General features: G+C 40.0%; 1 protein-coding gene across 3 annotated transcripts in view; it reads right to left on the bottom strand.

The window, feature by feature from the left end:
• The window catches only part of GFRA1 (GDNF family receptor alpha 1), a 194,465-nt gene that overhangs the window by 136,619 nt on the left and 40,389 nt on the right, over positions 1-17,457 (bottom strand). For 2 of the 3 annotated variants that reach the window (XM_088791844.1, XM_019725238.3), the window contains exon 5: positions 372-386. The exons of the other annotated variant lie outside the window; for it this stretch is intronic. In XM_088791844.1, the coding sequence (XP_088647970.1) occupies positions 372-386 (15 nt within the window). The remainder of the gene's footprint in view (positions 1-371; positions 387-17,457) is intronic. 3 annotated transcript variants of the gene reach the window in all.

Raw genomic sequence — 17,457 nt, 5'->3', positions numbered from 1 at the left:
GAGGCAGCAGTCCTAAGGGACAGGGCCTCCCGCCTCACCCCTCCAGAGACACCTGCCCCTCGCCAGTCTCACAAGTCCTACGGCATCCCTGCCCCATGACGAGAGTGCAGCCAGGAACCCCTCCCCCGTGCCCCTGACTCAACTGTCCAGTTCCCACCTTACCCCTGAAAATGGTCCAGAGGAGAAGCAGAGGCTGGATGGCACTTCAGGTCACCTCAGGCCATTGTTCTCACGGTGCCTCCTAAAGCACCCCCCCCATGAGACGTCCACAGACAATGAGAAGCCCCACGACCCTCTGCTCACAGACTATATACACTTGTTCCCAAAAGAGCTCAGCCCATGGAAAAGCGGGGAGGAGGCAGTGAACTTACCTTGCTGGAAAACATCTGCCAGGAAGGAGGAAAACCAAGGGAGGAGTGGGGGAGAGAGAAAGGAGAAAAAAATATTAATAAAAATGTTGACAATCACAATGCTGATCATCCTAGCTAACGTATGCTGACTTGGCGAAGCACTCGTCACACAATAGCCCCTTCAACTCGGAGCCAGTGGTGAAGGTCTCGGGCTCTGGGATGAAACTAACTGTCTGCGTTTAAATCCTGGTTTGATACTTCTTCACTCTGTGGCTGACATTCCCTAAACCACACAGACAGGAGTATTGGAACGATTAAACAAATTACGCCCTATGGTTTAAAGGCTCAGAACACTGCGCAAGACATAGTAAACGCAGAAAATTTGGTGGTTGTTACTCACACAACAACCCTATAAAAGTAGGTTGTGTGATCATTCTCATTGTATAGATGGAGAAACGGAAGGTGGAGTAACTCATCCAAAGCCACAGAGCAGTAAATAATGGGCTCAGGAGTGAACCCCAATCTGTCGGATTCCATAAACCATCTTCTTACCCACTACTAAGCTGCCTGACCAGTTTAGAAATCACAACAAGGTCACACAAGAGGATGAACAGAGGAAGGGTCTATGAAAATACTAAAATTCCATGTTTAAATCATATAACAAAACATTGGTATAAATTCTCCACATCCTAACTCACAACTAATAACACCACGTCTTCATATTAAATCCTAGGTCAAAGTCAGTTAAAAGGTCAAATTTTGTTGTTGTTGTTGTTGTTGTTTCAACGCGTCTTTGAGAGGCTACTACATGTCCAGCCCTATGTCTGGCTCTGGCACCCACACATCTAGCAAAACACATAAATGAACAATCAGTCCCTCACACCCCCATAAGGGGAACCACTAGCATTGACTTCTAACACCTTACATTTGTTTTGACTATTTTTGAACTTTGTATAAATGGACTGATACAGTATAAATTTTTCCTGTCTGCCTTCTTTGCTCCATAGTGATTAAGGCAGTCGCCCATGCTGTAGCATGTGGTAGGTCATTTCATTTTTCACTGCTGTATTATATTCCACCATGGGATTATATCATAGTTTTTAAATTTAATATAAGCATTTCTACATTATTCTAATTTATAAGAATGAACAGGCCTTACAATTACAATCTGAGTTTTAAAACACAACTTGTTTTCATCTTACAAGTTATAAATAAGAACGATATCATCAACATCCAGATCTGCTGTCATTCATCAACTAAGCCATCAGTTCCCACGAGGTCACAAAGAGCCAAGGGGCCATGAATGATGTAGATGAAACGTGCCCCTGGTGAGTGAAACAGACTGCAAGAACAGAATACCTGCAGAGCAGTTTTCATTTCAAAGGGGCACATGAGATCCCTTTGAGGAATGCCTTATCCACAGGCAATACACATGCTCCCAAAGGCACACCCAGGCCACTGACTTCAGTGGCACAGATAAGACAGGTTACAGACTCAATTCGCAATTCCCAGGGAACTGGCTAAAACACCACCCTTTCTCTCACACTCACGGAAGCCAACTGGGATGGAAGCGGCCCATATTGGGACCATTACGGGACAACGTTAACTCTGCCCTAATTTATACATGCTATACGTTATTCTCTAACTTCAGCGGTTAGTACAAATTCTGACAGAGCAGTGTGTGGAATGTCACTCACCTCCCATGCCCTGACACTGTCAAGAGACTGTGGGAAGGGCTGTGCGCAGCTCTCTAAATATACCACTGTCACCTGCATTTGCTGCCTGGAACATTGAGTCTGAACTGCCCCCCCCCCCCACCAGCCTGCGCACCTGGAAGAGGCCCTCATCCTCAGCCTTCAAGTATCACAGCCACCGTGAAGCGCCTCAGAGCCTATCCCCACGGAGACGGAAGTCACTGTTTCCGCCTCTGTGCTCCTAGAGTAATTTGTGCACGTTGCAATTATAGCTCCTATTATAATTAGTTATTTATGTAGACCCTGAGCTCCTGAGGATGAGAGCTAGGTATCTTAATCACTTTTATGGGTCCTAACTGGCTGGCATGGTACGCTCTCACAAAAGAGGGAAGGAAGAAGGGCTGGTCGGCTTTAGCACTCATCTGGCCTAAACCCCTCATTTTACAGATGGGGAAACTGAGTCCTAGAGATGTAAGAGATTCTTCCCAAGGTCATACATGGCGTTAAAGGCTGAGCCAGGACTGCATGAGATTCATTTAACCTTAATGAAGCACAAAAGCTCATCCCTATTATTAGCAAAGTACAAATTAGAGATTTATCATTCTCCTCTAATGAATACAGACAAAAATTTCCAACCTTGAAAACATCACTGAAATAAGATTAGTCTTTCAAATACGGATCCAATCTCGACATCCGTCCAGAATACTCAACCTCCTCTCCATGGCTTCTGACAGGGAGCACTTCCTTCAAAATTCAGTACAGATCATTGGAAAGTATCCGTGGGCAGGGAGGGGGGGAATTCAGGGAGGGATTCAGCAACCTTATCCCTTCCAATTCCACTGTGTATTTCATGCCTTAGCAGACAAATTTTCATAGAGTACTACGCATTCATATCTTCTATTCCAAAAGATACTCTTGATTTTCGCATAAGCTGTTTTAGATTTTTAAAAGAACCCCTTTTCAGCTTCATTTACATTTTGCACCTTTATACTCAAATGAAAATTTTAATAAACACTAGTATAAATATTGCAGTAATTTTGCTCATGAGTTATCTTGTAATTTACACTCTAAATTTATGTCTTTTGTAGTCTGTGGCATAAATCGCTCTGTTCTTAGAATTACTTAGCCCTTTTCTCTGTATAATAGTGACTTGGGTACCTTCTTTAAAACTTCACTTTTCCAGACTGAAACAGCCATCCAGGCTCAGGTTCAAATGACTCACAGCCAGAAGAAGAGAAAGTAAGAAGAAGGTAAATTCTGTGCTGTTTGGCTACATTTTACCCCTGCCCGCAAACTGTGGACCTCAGACGATATTAGCCACAGAAATACCCTTACCATCTTCTGTGCTGGTGTTCATATCCACCACCCCTATCTCCCAAACCGTAGGGACAGGTCCCTATACTCCCTGGGCTTGCATTTTCTTGTTGATGACCTGCAGATATTGTTTAATATCTTCCACAACACTGGTGTTGGGAAGGTTAAGTTAGATAATTGACACATTTTCCCATCAGCTGCTGAGGAGAATCACTCTGTGAATTAGACTCCCGCCATCTTTTCTGCTCTCCCAGGAACTGGAAGTCACACAAGCGCAGAGTTGGGAGCTTCCAGTGCCCACCCACCACAGTCAGATTGAGCCCGAAGGACTCCAGGGACACTCAGGAGGAAATGAACTCTTTCAGACAAAGCTCTGCTCTTACTCACTTCCGAAGGGAGACAGCCTCAAACCCCAGTCCTTCATGGTAACAAAGAAAGCCTGTTCTCCGGCCCCACCCCCACCCCCTGGAGCCATTCTGGTCCTATAGATAGATGAAAGGCCATGTATAAGTCGGTGGCTCAGATGTGGGAAGAAGAAAATAAGAAAGAAGGAACTCAGATACGACTCAATGTCCAGTTTCTTCAGTGAGGAATACTTGCTCTCCTCCCCCAAAGCTATTGAGAGATTCACACCCCAAAGATCTTTAATGCACTGAGTCCTCCAGAGACAGGGGCCATAAAAAGACTCGATTATTTATTATTATTAATAACTTGTGGCAATTAGGCCGGGCGATTCCTAAACGTTGCTAATTAAAAACTTTCCTGAGTGCTGCTCATCCACATGGCCAGTGTTTACCTCTATTAAAAATGATTTAACTACACTCTGGGTGAAGCCCTCTCTTGTGCCCGGGGTTAATAATTAGCAGTGCACAGAGTCACGCAGGTTAAGTGAGTTGGCTCTCCTTTATTTATCTATTGCTTTGTTTTATGAGCAGAACTGGATGGCAGTCTTATTGCCCGTTCAGTCTGCTAAGAATAATTTACTATTTCAATCCACAGTCCATAACTATGGTTAGAGACGCACTCACTGTTATTACAGTATCACACTTAGCCCCCACCCCACAGCATTCAGGATATGCCAACCAGTGAAAGCGTGCATGACTTCCATAAGACTGGGGGAAATAAAGCTACTAGTTCTCAAACAATGTAATCATACGGCTCTCTCAATTTTGCTTTCTTTTCTAGGTTAAATTATATATGAGGAGAGTTTAGTTTCTTGAAAATGCATGCACTTAACTCCCATTTAAAAAGTCTCACCTGGGGAGACAGCTGTCTTGTGAGTCCTCCTGTGGTTTGAGCTATCGAAAGAAAATTCTCTTTCAAGTACAAGTGCTTTTACAGTAAAGGACTGTAAATTTTGCTGTGACCCAACTAACCAGTGGTAAAGGGAGAGATGTAGGGAACAGCTGGAATGAACACTGCTTCCTTGAATAGGGCCATGGTCATCATTAACCAAAGTCAATTTGAAGCTGGGCGAGGCTGCCTCCTTGCCAAATTTCAAAACCCAGCAAACTCTATACATAGATACAGTGAGTAACTAGCATTCAGTCTGTGATTTTGTGTGCTGCCAATCTCTGTGCGTGAAGTGCATTCTTCCTTTTCTATGTTGAAAAGTGGGGCCTCCTCTCTTGTTAAACGCACCGCTCCAGAGTAGTTCTGCTTCGAACTGACAAAGCCTAGGTCCAAAAATGGCAGGTGGGCTTCCCAAGGAGGGCAGGGTTAACCTCTCTCTGCCCAGTACGATCTGGTGCCATGTCACTACATGATTGTGGCCATCGGATTCCACGGCCGACCTAAGATTGGGTCCCAACTACTCATGAGGTAGAAAGCTGGGGGTGAAACCTCTTGCAGCCTATGTTCTTCCCTATAAAACGGGGGTGGTAGAGCTAAGCTTTTTCCCTACCATAGGGATACCCTGAGGATCAAGGCAGATGATTTAATCCATACAGACCACGTGGACGTTGGAGTCAAACAACACTGGGCTCAGATCCTTGCCAGTCCACCGTCCTAGCCATCTTGGATTAGCTATTTAACCCCTCTGAGTCTCAGTTTTTTCATTTATTGAATGGAGATAATATAACTTAGCTTTCAGAATTCATGAGGACAACCAAGATCATACATGTAAAGCCCTCATTTAGTCCCCGGTGGCTGGTTTATGGTGCATGGTCAATAAATGAAAGTTAATGTTATTCTACTAATAAGCAGTAGACCAGGGTAGCCGAGAGCTCAGGTCCTAAAGTCAGAGCTTGTCCCATGTCCGGCTGTGTGATCTTGGACAAATGACTGACCATCCCAAGACTTGCTTTTCTCATCAGCAACATGCAGATAATAATAGCTACCTTTAGTGTTACCTCATAAATGGTGATGGAGATTAAACGAGGCAATGCATGTAAGAGTGTAGAGTAACTACTCCTCACAAAGACTCCCTCGAATTGTAGCATTATTAGTCAACAAACATGTATTGATTGCCCACTATTTGAAAAACCTTTGTGACTTTCTATAGGGCTGTAAATGTATCATAAGAGTAAATCCATTAAAATAAAAGGATCGTTTCCATTTCTTCTTGTTACCATGTAGCTATCTATGTGCCATTAAGAAACTCGAAGGCAGCTCTCAAATAGTACCTTACGAATGAATTATTTTTCGTCTTTGAGATCAGAGGCCCAATGACATCCTGCCTTCAAACATCAATGATCTAAGAGATTGTGATTAGAAGTTCCAGAAACCCAGGGCCCAGCCTTTATTTTCGGCACCACTCACTCTTCTGACGTTGCCTGTCTCCTCTGGACCTGTCATTATTTCTCACGGCCACCATGTAAGGAGCTCCCCCAGCCTGCCCTGTGCTTTGATCAGTGTTTCAAGTCATGCTGCCTGGAAGCCTAAGGTTCAAAAGAGGTAGGGACTGCATGGGGGCAGCTGAATTAAAAACCCCTATTTCATACAGTTCTATGAAGAATTTGTCTGAGAAAAGAGTTCTGCTACTTCATTAAATAAATTAAAGTTTGAACACAACAAACCACTTAAATGGAGCCCCTTCCTGTCCGGGTGTAGGTCTGCGCTCTCCTGGAGCACAGCCAGAGTCAAGGGTTCCTCCAGAGTCCCTACGTGGCCTCCATGGCACCACACACGGGGGCTGTGATTAGTTTCCTGTGTCTCCATAGCCAGACAACTCAGACAGCCAACCTCCATGCCCCTCCTGCTTCCCGCAGCGATACTCAGGCAGTGCAAACTGAACAGAGCCCTGGGAGGCTCGGTGAAGGACTCCAGTTCCAGCCCTCGATGCCAAAAACAAACCCATTTTTTAATGCGGGGAGGCCTTATATCTCTCTCTCTCCTTTTACTTCTCTTGTTTTGGATGCAGGCCGGGAAAAGTTCTATCATTTTCCTGGCTTCTGGCCTCCACCTTTCATCGTGTTAGAAATGAAGACCAATACTTTGCCTGTCATTGCCATATCTCTGAAGGCACACGGCATTCAGTAAATGTCTTTCATTTGTCAGAAAAAAAACTTTTTAAAGCCCTGAAGTATCATCCTGCTACATTTTCTAAGTAACGTGCCACCAACATCTATCTTAGGCCATCTGCTTATAGCCCATCAGCCTACACTGATGTGGGAAGGCGGTGCAAGGGCCATGAGCTAATAAGTCCCTAACATTTTTATGACATTCCATCCCTAGTATATCTCATTCATAGCACAGAGGGCTAACACTCTTAACTACTGAAAAAAACATAAAAAAGTAGATTTAGGAATAACACTTTTTATGATTGCATTCTGTACACTGTGAAAGTTATGTTCAAATCTGCTAGTACTTTATGGAGCTGATAAAGTAGAACAGTATGGCTTCCCAGATAACTGTATTTTATATCCATTTAAAATGTTTCCTCTTCAATTGAATTCCTTTTTGAGTAATTATAATAAGACTAATTTGGGCTTAATGAATTCATGTACAAATACTTTAGACTGCATTATTAAAACCTCTCTGATATGAACTATATTAACTCAATCTTAGTGTTTTTCTTTGAAAAGAACAGCATACATGACTTTCTCTGAATTCTTTTAAACTGAGAAATCACAAGGAGCCCCATTACGAACTTAAACAAAAGAAGAGGTTGACAAATAATTTTATTCTAATTTCCCTAAACTTAATGTAATTGAGTATTAATTAGGAGTCACAGAAAGTATTTTTAGCATCTACATATGCAAAGGGCTGCAGAGTTGGTCCATCTTCCAGAAGAAATCAGTTATAGCTTTGATTAGCAATGACATAAAACCACTAATGGTAAAATACTGACAGTGATTCTATGGCTATTAAGCCCTATGCTCTACAAAGTCTCCAAACCCAAGAGTCTAAATATCTGGATTCTTGTTGGCACTGTAGGTGAAGGCACTCATCTTCTCAGGGATTTAGTTCCTCCATCTGAAAACTGATTTGTACTAGGTGATCTCTAAGGTCCCCTCCAGTTCTAAAACATGATGGTTTCAAGTTTAAAATCACACACATTATATCAAATGGGCTCTTATTGCATATAGCTTATTTGTCATCTTATCCACACTAAATTACATTCACAGAAAAGAATGTCATTCCCTGTAATTCACATACAACCACAAACACATCCACAATACGGCTGGTGATTTCAGATTTATCCCAAGATAGTATCTCGGCAGTAAAGTATTTTTCCCATTACAGATAAATTATAAACCAGCTGAAACCTTTAAGGTTACAGGGCCTTCTTGAATCAATTTCTATTTACCCCTCCCCACCCAACATACACCTCCTAAAAGATGCTCTTTCATCTTCATTTTCAAGTCAACCGATTAGTTGCATTTCATTCATGTTTCTCGGGCAGGTCTGTGAGATCCAGGTTTCAATAGGATTGATTACCCAGTCTGCTAAATTCAAACTAGGTATTTACAAATGTCCAGCAGAATAAATCTCTCTGTTTGCCAGGTGATCATTACCAGGATGGACAACTTGAAAGTAAACATAAGACAATGGTCATCATCATTATTCTGAAGGCTTGGCACAAATTACTATCAGGAGAGCTTCCAGGAGCCAGAGACAATTAAAGTCTGAGTTCGGAAAAGCTGCCCCCAACATCAAGCATTGCTGATTAGAATGATCTGGGAGCAAATACATTTCGGCAAATTGGCCAAGTTTGGCATTCAAGGAGGAGGTTTGGTCACGTGATCCGCTCTGGCCTGACCCCAGTTTCAGGAGGTACAGGTTCTGGCCAGGCTCTCCACAAATCCCTTGAATAAACAAGGGCATATCGTTTAAGCACTCTGGGTTTCAAAGGGGGATTCACTAGATAGTCTCTACAGTACTGTCTGGTTCTCAAGTTCTATAACGATGTGACCAGGACCCTTTACTAGGGCCTCTGCTACAAACTCCCAATAACCTGCACATCTTTATGGTGCAGTAATGTCCACTTATAATTTTCGCTCTCTCTTTCTCTCCAACTAAGCTACAAGCACCATGATGCCAGGGATGTGTTGTCCCCTGTAGCCCCAAAGTCCAGGGTAGAATATTAGAGTATAGTAGGCATATTTTAATATTAATAATAACTAATACATTTTCAGAGCTTTCCATATATCGGGCACAATTTTAAGTATTATATTTCATGTAAATTGCCTTAATCCTCTCAATTCCCCTAAAAGGTAGCTATCATTATTATCCCCATTTTACAGATAAGGAAACACAGGCCCAGAGAGGGTAAGTAAAGTTGCCAGAAGTTCCAGGGAAGCAAGTGATCTGGTTTTTAATCCGAGCAGTCTGGCTTCGGAGCCCAAGCTCTTAACGACTAGACCACGCTGTCTCTCCTTGAGGGCCCAGTTGATAGAGGTGTGGGAGGATGAACAAGAAAAATGCCTCATTTCTTCCAAAACAAAACACCCCAGAGAGCTCACCACTTGAGCCATATCCATAATATTTTAAATATCGTAATCACCGTATTTTTAGCACTCCGACCACACTTTTTCTGTACCTTTATTATCTGCAGATTTGGGGTCCAACTGCAGAAACCAGCTAGCTGTGTCTTTACTTTTTTAAAACTTTATAAATTACCTTTTGTTAAAAAATGCAACTATCTCAGTAGGTTTATGGCAACAGCTCAGGTAAGGACATGGAGAGAGGATGTAGGGCAAGAGGAAAAGGTGAGAATTCCAAGAAGAGGGGAAGGAAATGGACAACCATACAAGGACACATGACTAAGCTACAAAAACTGTGGTGTTGTCCCTGGTTCAGCTGTCACCCAACTAGGATTCATGAAAAGGAGGGTGTGAGAGGTGGTAGGAGGGAAAGAGCCAGGGTAAGAGGCGCTGTAGTGCAGGGGACAGACACGTGTTCCTGGAGTCAGAGCGCTTGAGTTGTCATCCTGGCTCTGCCACTGGGCAAGTCAGATGCCCTACGACTCAGTCAGCGTCTCCATCTGACACGCTGGGAGTTCCAGGGGCTATTAAGAGGATTAAAGAGGTCAAGCTCGAAAAGACTTAACACAGTGCCTGACACCCAGAAGGCACTTAATGGAAAACAGGTAATTTGGACAGAGACTTGTGAGAAACACGTTTCAGGATATCATTAAGATCAACAATATCTGTGACACCCTGGGAACTACACTTGTGATAAGTAAAATGTACTTGCGCGGAATGTAAAACTGAAAAATCAGAGGATCCTAGAGAAATATCCCAGAGTCTGCTGGTCATTCTCTCATAATCATACCTGTTCCTTTGGAAATCGGATCGATATTTATCACAGGAACAAACAATAAGCCCTACAAATATTACCTCTACACTCTATATCACGTAAGAAGTGCTGGTATCTTTTGGGAAGTCGTTGAGAGCAAGTAATTAAATGTGAACTATAGACCTTCTTATGAATCTTTCAGAGCACGGGTCTTTCTTCGGGAAGGCAATACATTTTTTAAAGTCACCCACTCACAAGCTCAGTAGCTAAAACTGCTCCACTGTCTCCACCAGCTCATGCTATGGCTGTGCATGACAGGACCACACATGGGGCTGGGCCCTTCAACAATGAAGCCAGGTATTTCAAAGAGGCAGAGCACTGACAGAGCTGAGGACACCTTACAGACAACCTCTGCAGCTGTAAATCTTTATCCTTGCGAAGAAGAGCTAGCTAGCAGTAAATCTGGTTACCACAGATCATACCCTACCGAGAACCTTTTCAGAAACAGAAGGGGAAATTCATTCTGCAGTTTAAGATTCTTTTAAACCTGTATGATATTATTCAGTGGCTCAACACAGTCATGAAATGTAAATGTCATTTTCATGACAGATTTGTGCCGCTGGCTTGCCCTGAAAAAAAAAAAAAAAAGGATTCCAGTATCTTACAGAGCTTAAGATATTTTAAGCATGATCTACATACATGTATTTTCTTTTTAAGCATCATGGCTATTATTCTTCAAGTCCAGAGAACTGGGTTCTAGTTCTACCTCTGCCCTAACTGGCTATATATAGCTCATGGCTTAGTCTCTCCTGGGGCACCTTCATTTTATCATCTGTAATGGAATTTAAAGCCTGCCTTTTACTTCTTCAAGGAAAGAATAAGATAGTGGATGTGCTCACACTCTGAAGAAATAAAATTAAATTTTCTGATACTTTGTTAGTGCCCATTGGAGCTGATATACTATAATGAGCAATTAGTGGGCCCAAAGGAAGCTAAAACCCAGACCCTACAGTCAAAGAGCTCATAATAAAAAAGAGAGTCAAACACACTCAGGGAAAAAGTGCTAAATTCTACATGGAGAGGAAAACAGTTGTGAAGAAGAGAAAAATTTCAATGATTAGGCTCTGAGCAGTTTTCATGGACCAGGTACAATCTGAGCTGGATCATGAAGGATAGTCTTAAACAAAGCCAACACTTATTGAGCCCTCATGGTAAGGGCTTTACTTAAATATTTCATATAATGCTCCCCAAACTCTATGAAGTAAATATCGTTCTCAGCCTCATTTTACCAGTAAGTTAATTTGCCAAAGCTCCCACAGGCAATCCGACTGTCCCTGCACTGTAAGACTCAAAAGGTAGAAATGAGAGACAGTGGAACAACAGGACAAGTGAGTTAGAAAAAAATTAAATGGGCTCGTGGGAAATTGAAGAGGACCTAAATAGTTGGAGATATATGCCATATTCACATACTAGATGACTCAATATTGTGACAAGCCAATTCTAAAACAATAAAAATATATAAGAACCTAGACTAGCCAAACCTATCTTGAAAAAGAAGAGCAAAGTTGTAGGACTGACTACTCGACTTCAAGACACAATAAAGCTACAGTAATCAAGTTGGTGTCACTGACAGAGAAGCAGATCAATGGAGCAGAATAGAGGCCAGAAACAGACATGCAATTTTACAATAATTTGATTTTGACAAAGGAACCAATGCAATCCAATGGGGAAAGGCAAGTCTCTTCAACAAATACTACTGGAACACCCATACAGAGAAAAACAAACTTAGATTCCTACCTCGCACCATACATAGAATGAATTAATTTTTAGGTCACAGACCTATAAATAAATGGTAAAACCATAATGTTTAAAAAAATGTAAGAAAATACACTTGTGACTTGGGAATCATGTCTTAGACAGTAAACTGAAAGCAATAGGAATAAAAGGAAAAAAATTACCAACATTAAAAATCTGTGCTCAAAAAAAACCCCATTAGGAAAATGAATCAATAAGCTATTTGGGGGCACAAATACTCACAAAACCTATATCTAACAAATATCCAGAACATGTAAAGAACTCCTTCAACTCACTAATAAAAAGACAACACAACTTTTTTCATGTACAACATATATATATATATATATATATATATATATATATATATATATATAAACAGACACTTCACAAAGATATACAAATGACCAATAAGCACATAAAAAGTGTCCAACATCATGAATCATAAAGGAAACGTAAATTAAAACCACAATAATATATCACTATACACTCATCAGAAGGGCTAAAATAAAAAAGACGCACAATACTAAATGCTGGTGAGGATAAATAGCAACTGAAACGCTCATTCATTGTTAGTGGTAGTGTAAAATGGCATGACTTTGAGAAAAGGTCTAGAAATTTCTTGTAAAACTAAATATGGACCTACACCATGATTTAGCAGTTTTGCTCCGAGGTATTCACTCGAGAGAAATGAAAACACATAGCCACAAAAATGACTTGTAAACAAATGTTCATAACAGTTAGAAATTGCCCAGGTGGCCATCAAGAGGAGAATAAACAAACTTAAGTCTATTTATACAAAAGAATACTACTCAATAATATAGAAGAACAGATATAGTTATATATACAATATAAATGAATCTCATTAATATTATGCTGAATGAACATAGACTTTATACAAAAAAGTACACACTATGTATTTTTATTAATCTGAAGTTCTAGAACAGGCAAATTGATTTATGGTGAAAAAAATAGACAATTAGTTGCCTCTGGGGACCTGGGAAGAAGGGGTTGGAACTTACTAAAATGGGAAAGAAGAGAACTCTGTGGGGTGGTCGCAATATTCTATACTTTGATAGAGGTTTAGCTTATACAGTATATGTATTTGTCAAAACCCACAAATAGTACACTTAAGATTTTCACATTTCACCATAGTAAAATATATCAACAAATATTGAATTCTAATTAATGCTGAAGTGTTTGAATTGTTTAGTAATGAAGTGTACAAATGCCTGTAACTTACTTTGAAAGTAATTAAAAATAACATAACTTAATAGAGGTATAGGTGACTAGAAGGGAGAGGAAGAAGAAGAAGAGAGAGAGAGGTAGTAAATCAAACATAGTAAACTATTAACTGTAGAATCCAGTCGGTGGGTATTTGGGTGTTTACTGTACAGTCCTTTCAATTTTTCTTATGCTTACAATTTTCATAATAAAATGTTGGGAAAATGAGCTCATGGAATTGGGTGTTAATAATATATAGTAGCTAGCCAAAGATACAAATTATAATAAATACTCTACATGTAATACATCACTAGGGTTTTTGAGTTTGTGCATTTTAGGTACGTATTCCTGAATAAGTTTCCTGCACATCTGATTCTTCTAGCTCATCAAAGGTGATTTAACTACTCTGCCCATTTTTCCTCTAGATCTAACAACCTACTATACTCTGAATTATCAGGTAAATGACAGAGATCAGATTTCTTTGCAAAGTTTCACATAGTACAATGATGTCTCTCTGTAGAAGAATAGAAAAGGAATTAAATTGGGAACAGAGTCCTATTCATGGATCAGAAGACTTAATATTGTCAAAATGGAAATATTCCTCAAACATATTCAACACATATCCTATCAAAATTCCAGCTCTCTTTGCAGAAATTAGCAAGCTGGTTCTAAAATTCATATGGAATCACAAGGAGTACTCAATAGCCAAATTAATCTTGAAAAAGAACAAAGTTAGAGGACTCACACTTTCTGGTTTCAAAAATTACTACAAAGCTACAGTAATCAAAACAGTGAAGTGTGAGGTATAGACATATAGATCAATGAAATAGGATTGAGAGTTTTGAAATAAACCCTCACATTTGTGGTCAATTAAATTTTGATAATGCAATTCAATTGGGAAAAATAATATTTTCAACTAGTCGTGCTGGGATAATATCCACAAGCAAACGAATTAAATTGGACCCTTATCTCATACCATATACAAAATTAATTCAAAATGGATCAAAGAGCTGAAACTATAAAACTCTTAAAAGAAAACAAGGTATAAATATTTGTGATTTTGGATTAGGCAATGGTTTCTTAAATATGACATCAAAAGCACAAGCAATGAAAGAAAAAATAGATGCATTGGATATAATCAAAATAAAAAACTTTTGTGCTTCAAAGGGCATCATCAAGAAAGTGAAAAGACAACCCATGGAATTATATAAAATAATTATAAATCATATACCTGATAAAGCACTCGTACCTGGACTGTATAAAGAACTATCACAACTCAAAAATAAAAAGACATATGACCCAATTATAAAATGGGCAAAGTATATGAATAGACATTTCTCCAAAGAAGACAAACAGCCAACAAGGATGTGGAAAGATGCTCAGCATCATTAGTCGTCAGGGCAACGCACATCAAAATCACAATGAAATAGCCCTTCACGCCCATTAGGATGGTGATCATTAAAATGATAGTTACCGTGTTTCCCCGAAAATAAGACCCAGCTGGACAATCAGCTCTAATGCATCTTTTGGAGAAAAATTAATATAAGACCCGGTCTTATTTTATTATAAGAGCAGGTTTTATATGATATAAGACCCAGTCTTATTTTACTAGAGTATAAAACCGGGTATAATATAATATAATATAATATAATATAATATAATATAATATAATATAATATAACATAATACCAGGTCTTATATTAACTTTTGCTCCAAAAGACGCATTAGAGCTGATTGTCTGGGTAGGTCTTATTTTCAGGGAAACAAGGTAATAACGAGTGCTGGCCAAGATCTGGAGAAATTGGAACTTTCATACACTGTTGATGGGACTGTAAAATGGTGCAGCCGCTTTGGAAAACAGTCTGGCAGGTCCTCGAATGGTTAAATACAGTTACCATATGATCCAGCAGTTCCACTCCTAGGCAAATACCCCAAAGAAAGGAAAACACACATCCACACAAAAACTTGTGCACAAATGTTCACAGCAGCATTATCCATAATAGCCCAAAAGTGGAAACACCCCAATATCCATTGCCTGATGAATGCATAAATAAAATGTGGTCTATCCACACAATGGGATCTTATTCGGCAATAAAAAGAAATTAAGTACTAATACATACGACAATATGGATGAACCTCAAAACACTACGCCAAGTGAATGAAGCTAGTCACAAGGGACCATATAGTGTATTGTTCCACTTTCATGAAATGTCCAAAATAGGCAAATCCAGAGACCAAAAATAGATTAATAGTTGCCTAGGGCTGGTGAGGATGAGGGGATGAGGGGATGAGGGGATGAGGGGATGGAGAGGTGATGACAACTGAGGGGTGCCGGGTTTCCTCTTGGGATAATGAAAATGTCCTAAAATTGATTGTCTGATGGATGTACGGCTCTGTGAATATTCTAAAAACCCCTGAACTGTACACTTTAAATGGGTGAACTGTAGGATATATGAATTAGTATCAGTAAAGCTGTTTGAAGAAAAATAAAAAAGAATCCTGGGTTGTGACTACACTTCTAATGACTAACACTGTCAACCTCTGCACCTGTCTGGGCCACAGCTGAGCAAGCCAATCTCTCATAACTGTATCCCGCTCTTCATGCTATGAACACATCTAAAGAACCATGCTCAGGTGCTGGCACCACACTGGGCACTGAGAAAACCAAGTGCAGATGAAATACAACATCATCACTGCCGAGTGTGTCCATCCACACCTACCGTGTTTCCCCAAAAATAAGACCTACCCCGAAAATAAGCCCCAGTTAAGATCGTCAGCCAGATGGACACATTTAGTACATTATGACGATGTCCCAGAAGAACATGACATGACTGCATTTGAATAAATATAGATTGTTGTACATGAAAAAATAAGACATCCCCTGAAAATACACCCTAATGCAAAAATTAATATAAGACCAGTCTTATTTTCGGGGAAATGCTGTATAAGACCCAATCTTATTTTTGGTGAAACGCGGTGGCTATGGATGGCTGCTGAACTCTTGAACATGGTCGGTCTGAACTGAGATGTGTTCTAAGTATGAAATAGACAATGGATTTCAAAGATGTGGTCAGGGAAAAAAGCAAACTATCTCATTAATAATTGTTTATATTAAATTATATGCTTAAATGTTTTGGATAAATTAAGTGAAATTAAATGTTATTAGAATCAACGTCACCTGTGCTTTTTAATGTTTTGAATGAATGTGGTACTGGAAAATTTAAATTTCCTGTGTAGCTCACATGCTATTTCTGTTGGGTAGTACTGCTTCAGATTTTTAAATATAAATAAATCATCAAAACTTTCCTGAGTCCCGGTGTTTGGGGGGATTATGTTATGCAGACTTCTAAATGGTAATTAACTTTGAAGTCCACTCAGCAGTTATAAAATGCCTGCTGCTTGGCAATTATGGCAGCACAAAAGGTTCCTTGTTTGCTGCCCTCTGCCAATTGGTCCCTTGGACTAGAGTTGAAGATGCTCTCTGCATGGCCCTTTAAATATTGGCATGCCCCATCCTTCACAAAGCACAAATGTTTCCCAAATAAGGCAGGCCCAGAAACCTTCCTCTGAACTCTTTAAAAATCATGATCAAAAGGGTTGTCTTTTGAAAAATGATTAAAGATCAAACCGAGATGATAGACCACTGTTCACAAAAAGAAAACTTCCCCTCAAAGGGGTTTTATCTAGAAGGGGCTCTGCATGCCATCTGCGAGGGTCTCCCCCTTTGCTCTTCACTTGGGAACCCTGACTTATTTAAGGAAATTGCTGCTTCTCCTTCACCGGCTTCCTCTTTGATCCACATGTCCAGGGCAATAAGAACAGGGCCAAGCTCTAAACTTTGGCTCTGCTGAAGCAAACTATCCAGAGAAACGTCTGTGCCCCAAGAGAGGAAACAGAAACGGACCTCAGATGCAGCAGACTCTGAAGATAAAGATGCTATCAGAGAGCGGCAGGGCCAAGACCCCTACCAACAGATCTGGTTGCTTTTTCTTTACCCAACCAATGCCCAAGAACTACATCAACTGAGCCTTTCACTCTCCGCATGCAGTTAAGAAAGCAGGTTTGGACGTGAAATAACATGGCCAGCTTACAACGCTGGTAAGCGGCACAAACACAATTCCGATTACAAAGCTAACGCCCTTAATAAACACTGAGCTATACTGTCATTGTTTCATCCCACAGCATTACTCCCTGTTGTGTGCTGTGGCAATGGAAGGTTAGGGTGATTTTATATATATATATATATATATATATATATATATATATATATATATATATATATTATATATATATATATATTTTTATATATATATATATATATATATATATATATATATATATATATATACTAGACTCCTGCCTCCCCAACTGACATATTCTCAAATTCCTGCACCTACTTT

Source organism: Rhinolophus sinicus, chromosome 15, assembly GCF_057876585.1.
Source record: "Rhinolophus sinicus isolate RSI-liver-muscle chromosome 15, RSI-T2T, whole genome shotgun sequence".
Taxonomy (NCBI): Eukaryota; Metazoa; Chordata; class Mammalia; order Chiroptera; family Rhinolophidae; genus Rhinolophus; species Rhinolophus sinicus.
This window is presented reverse-complemented; position numbering and strand designations above follow the sequence as displayed.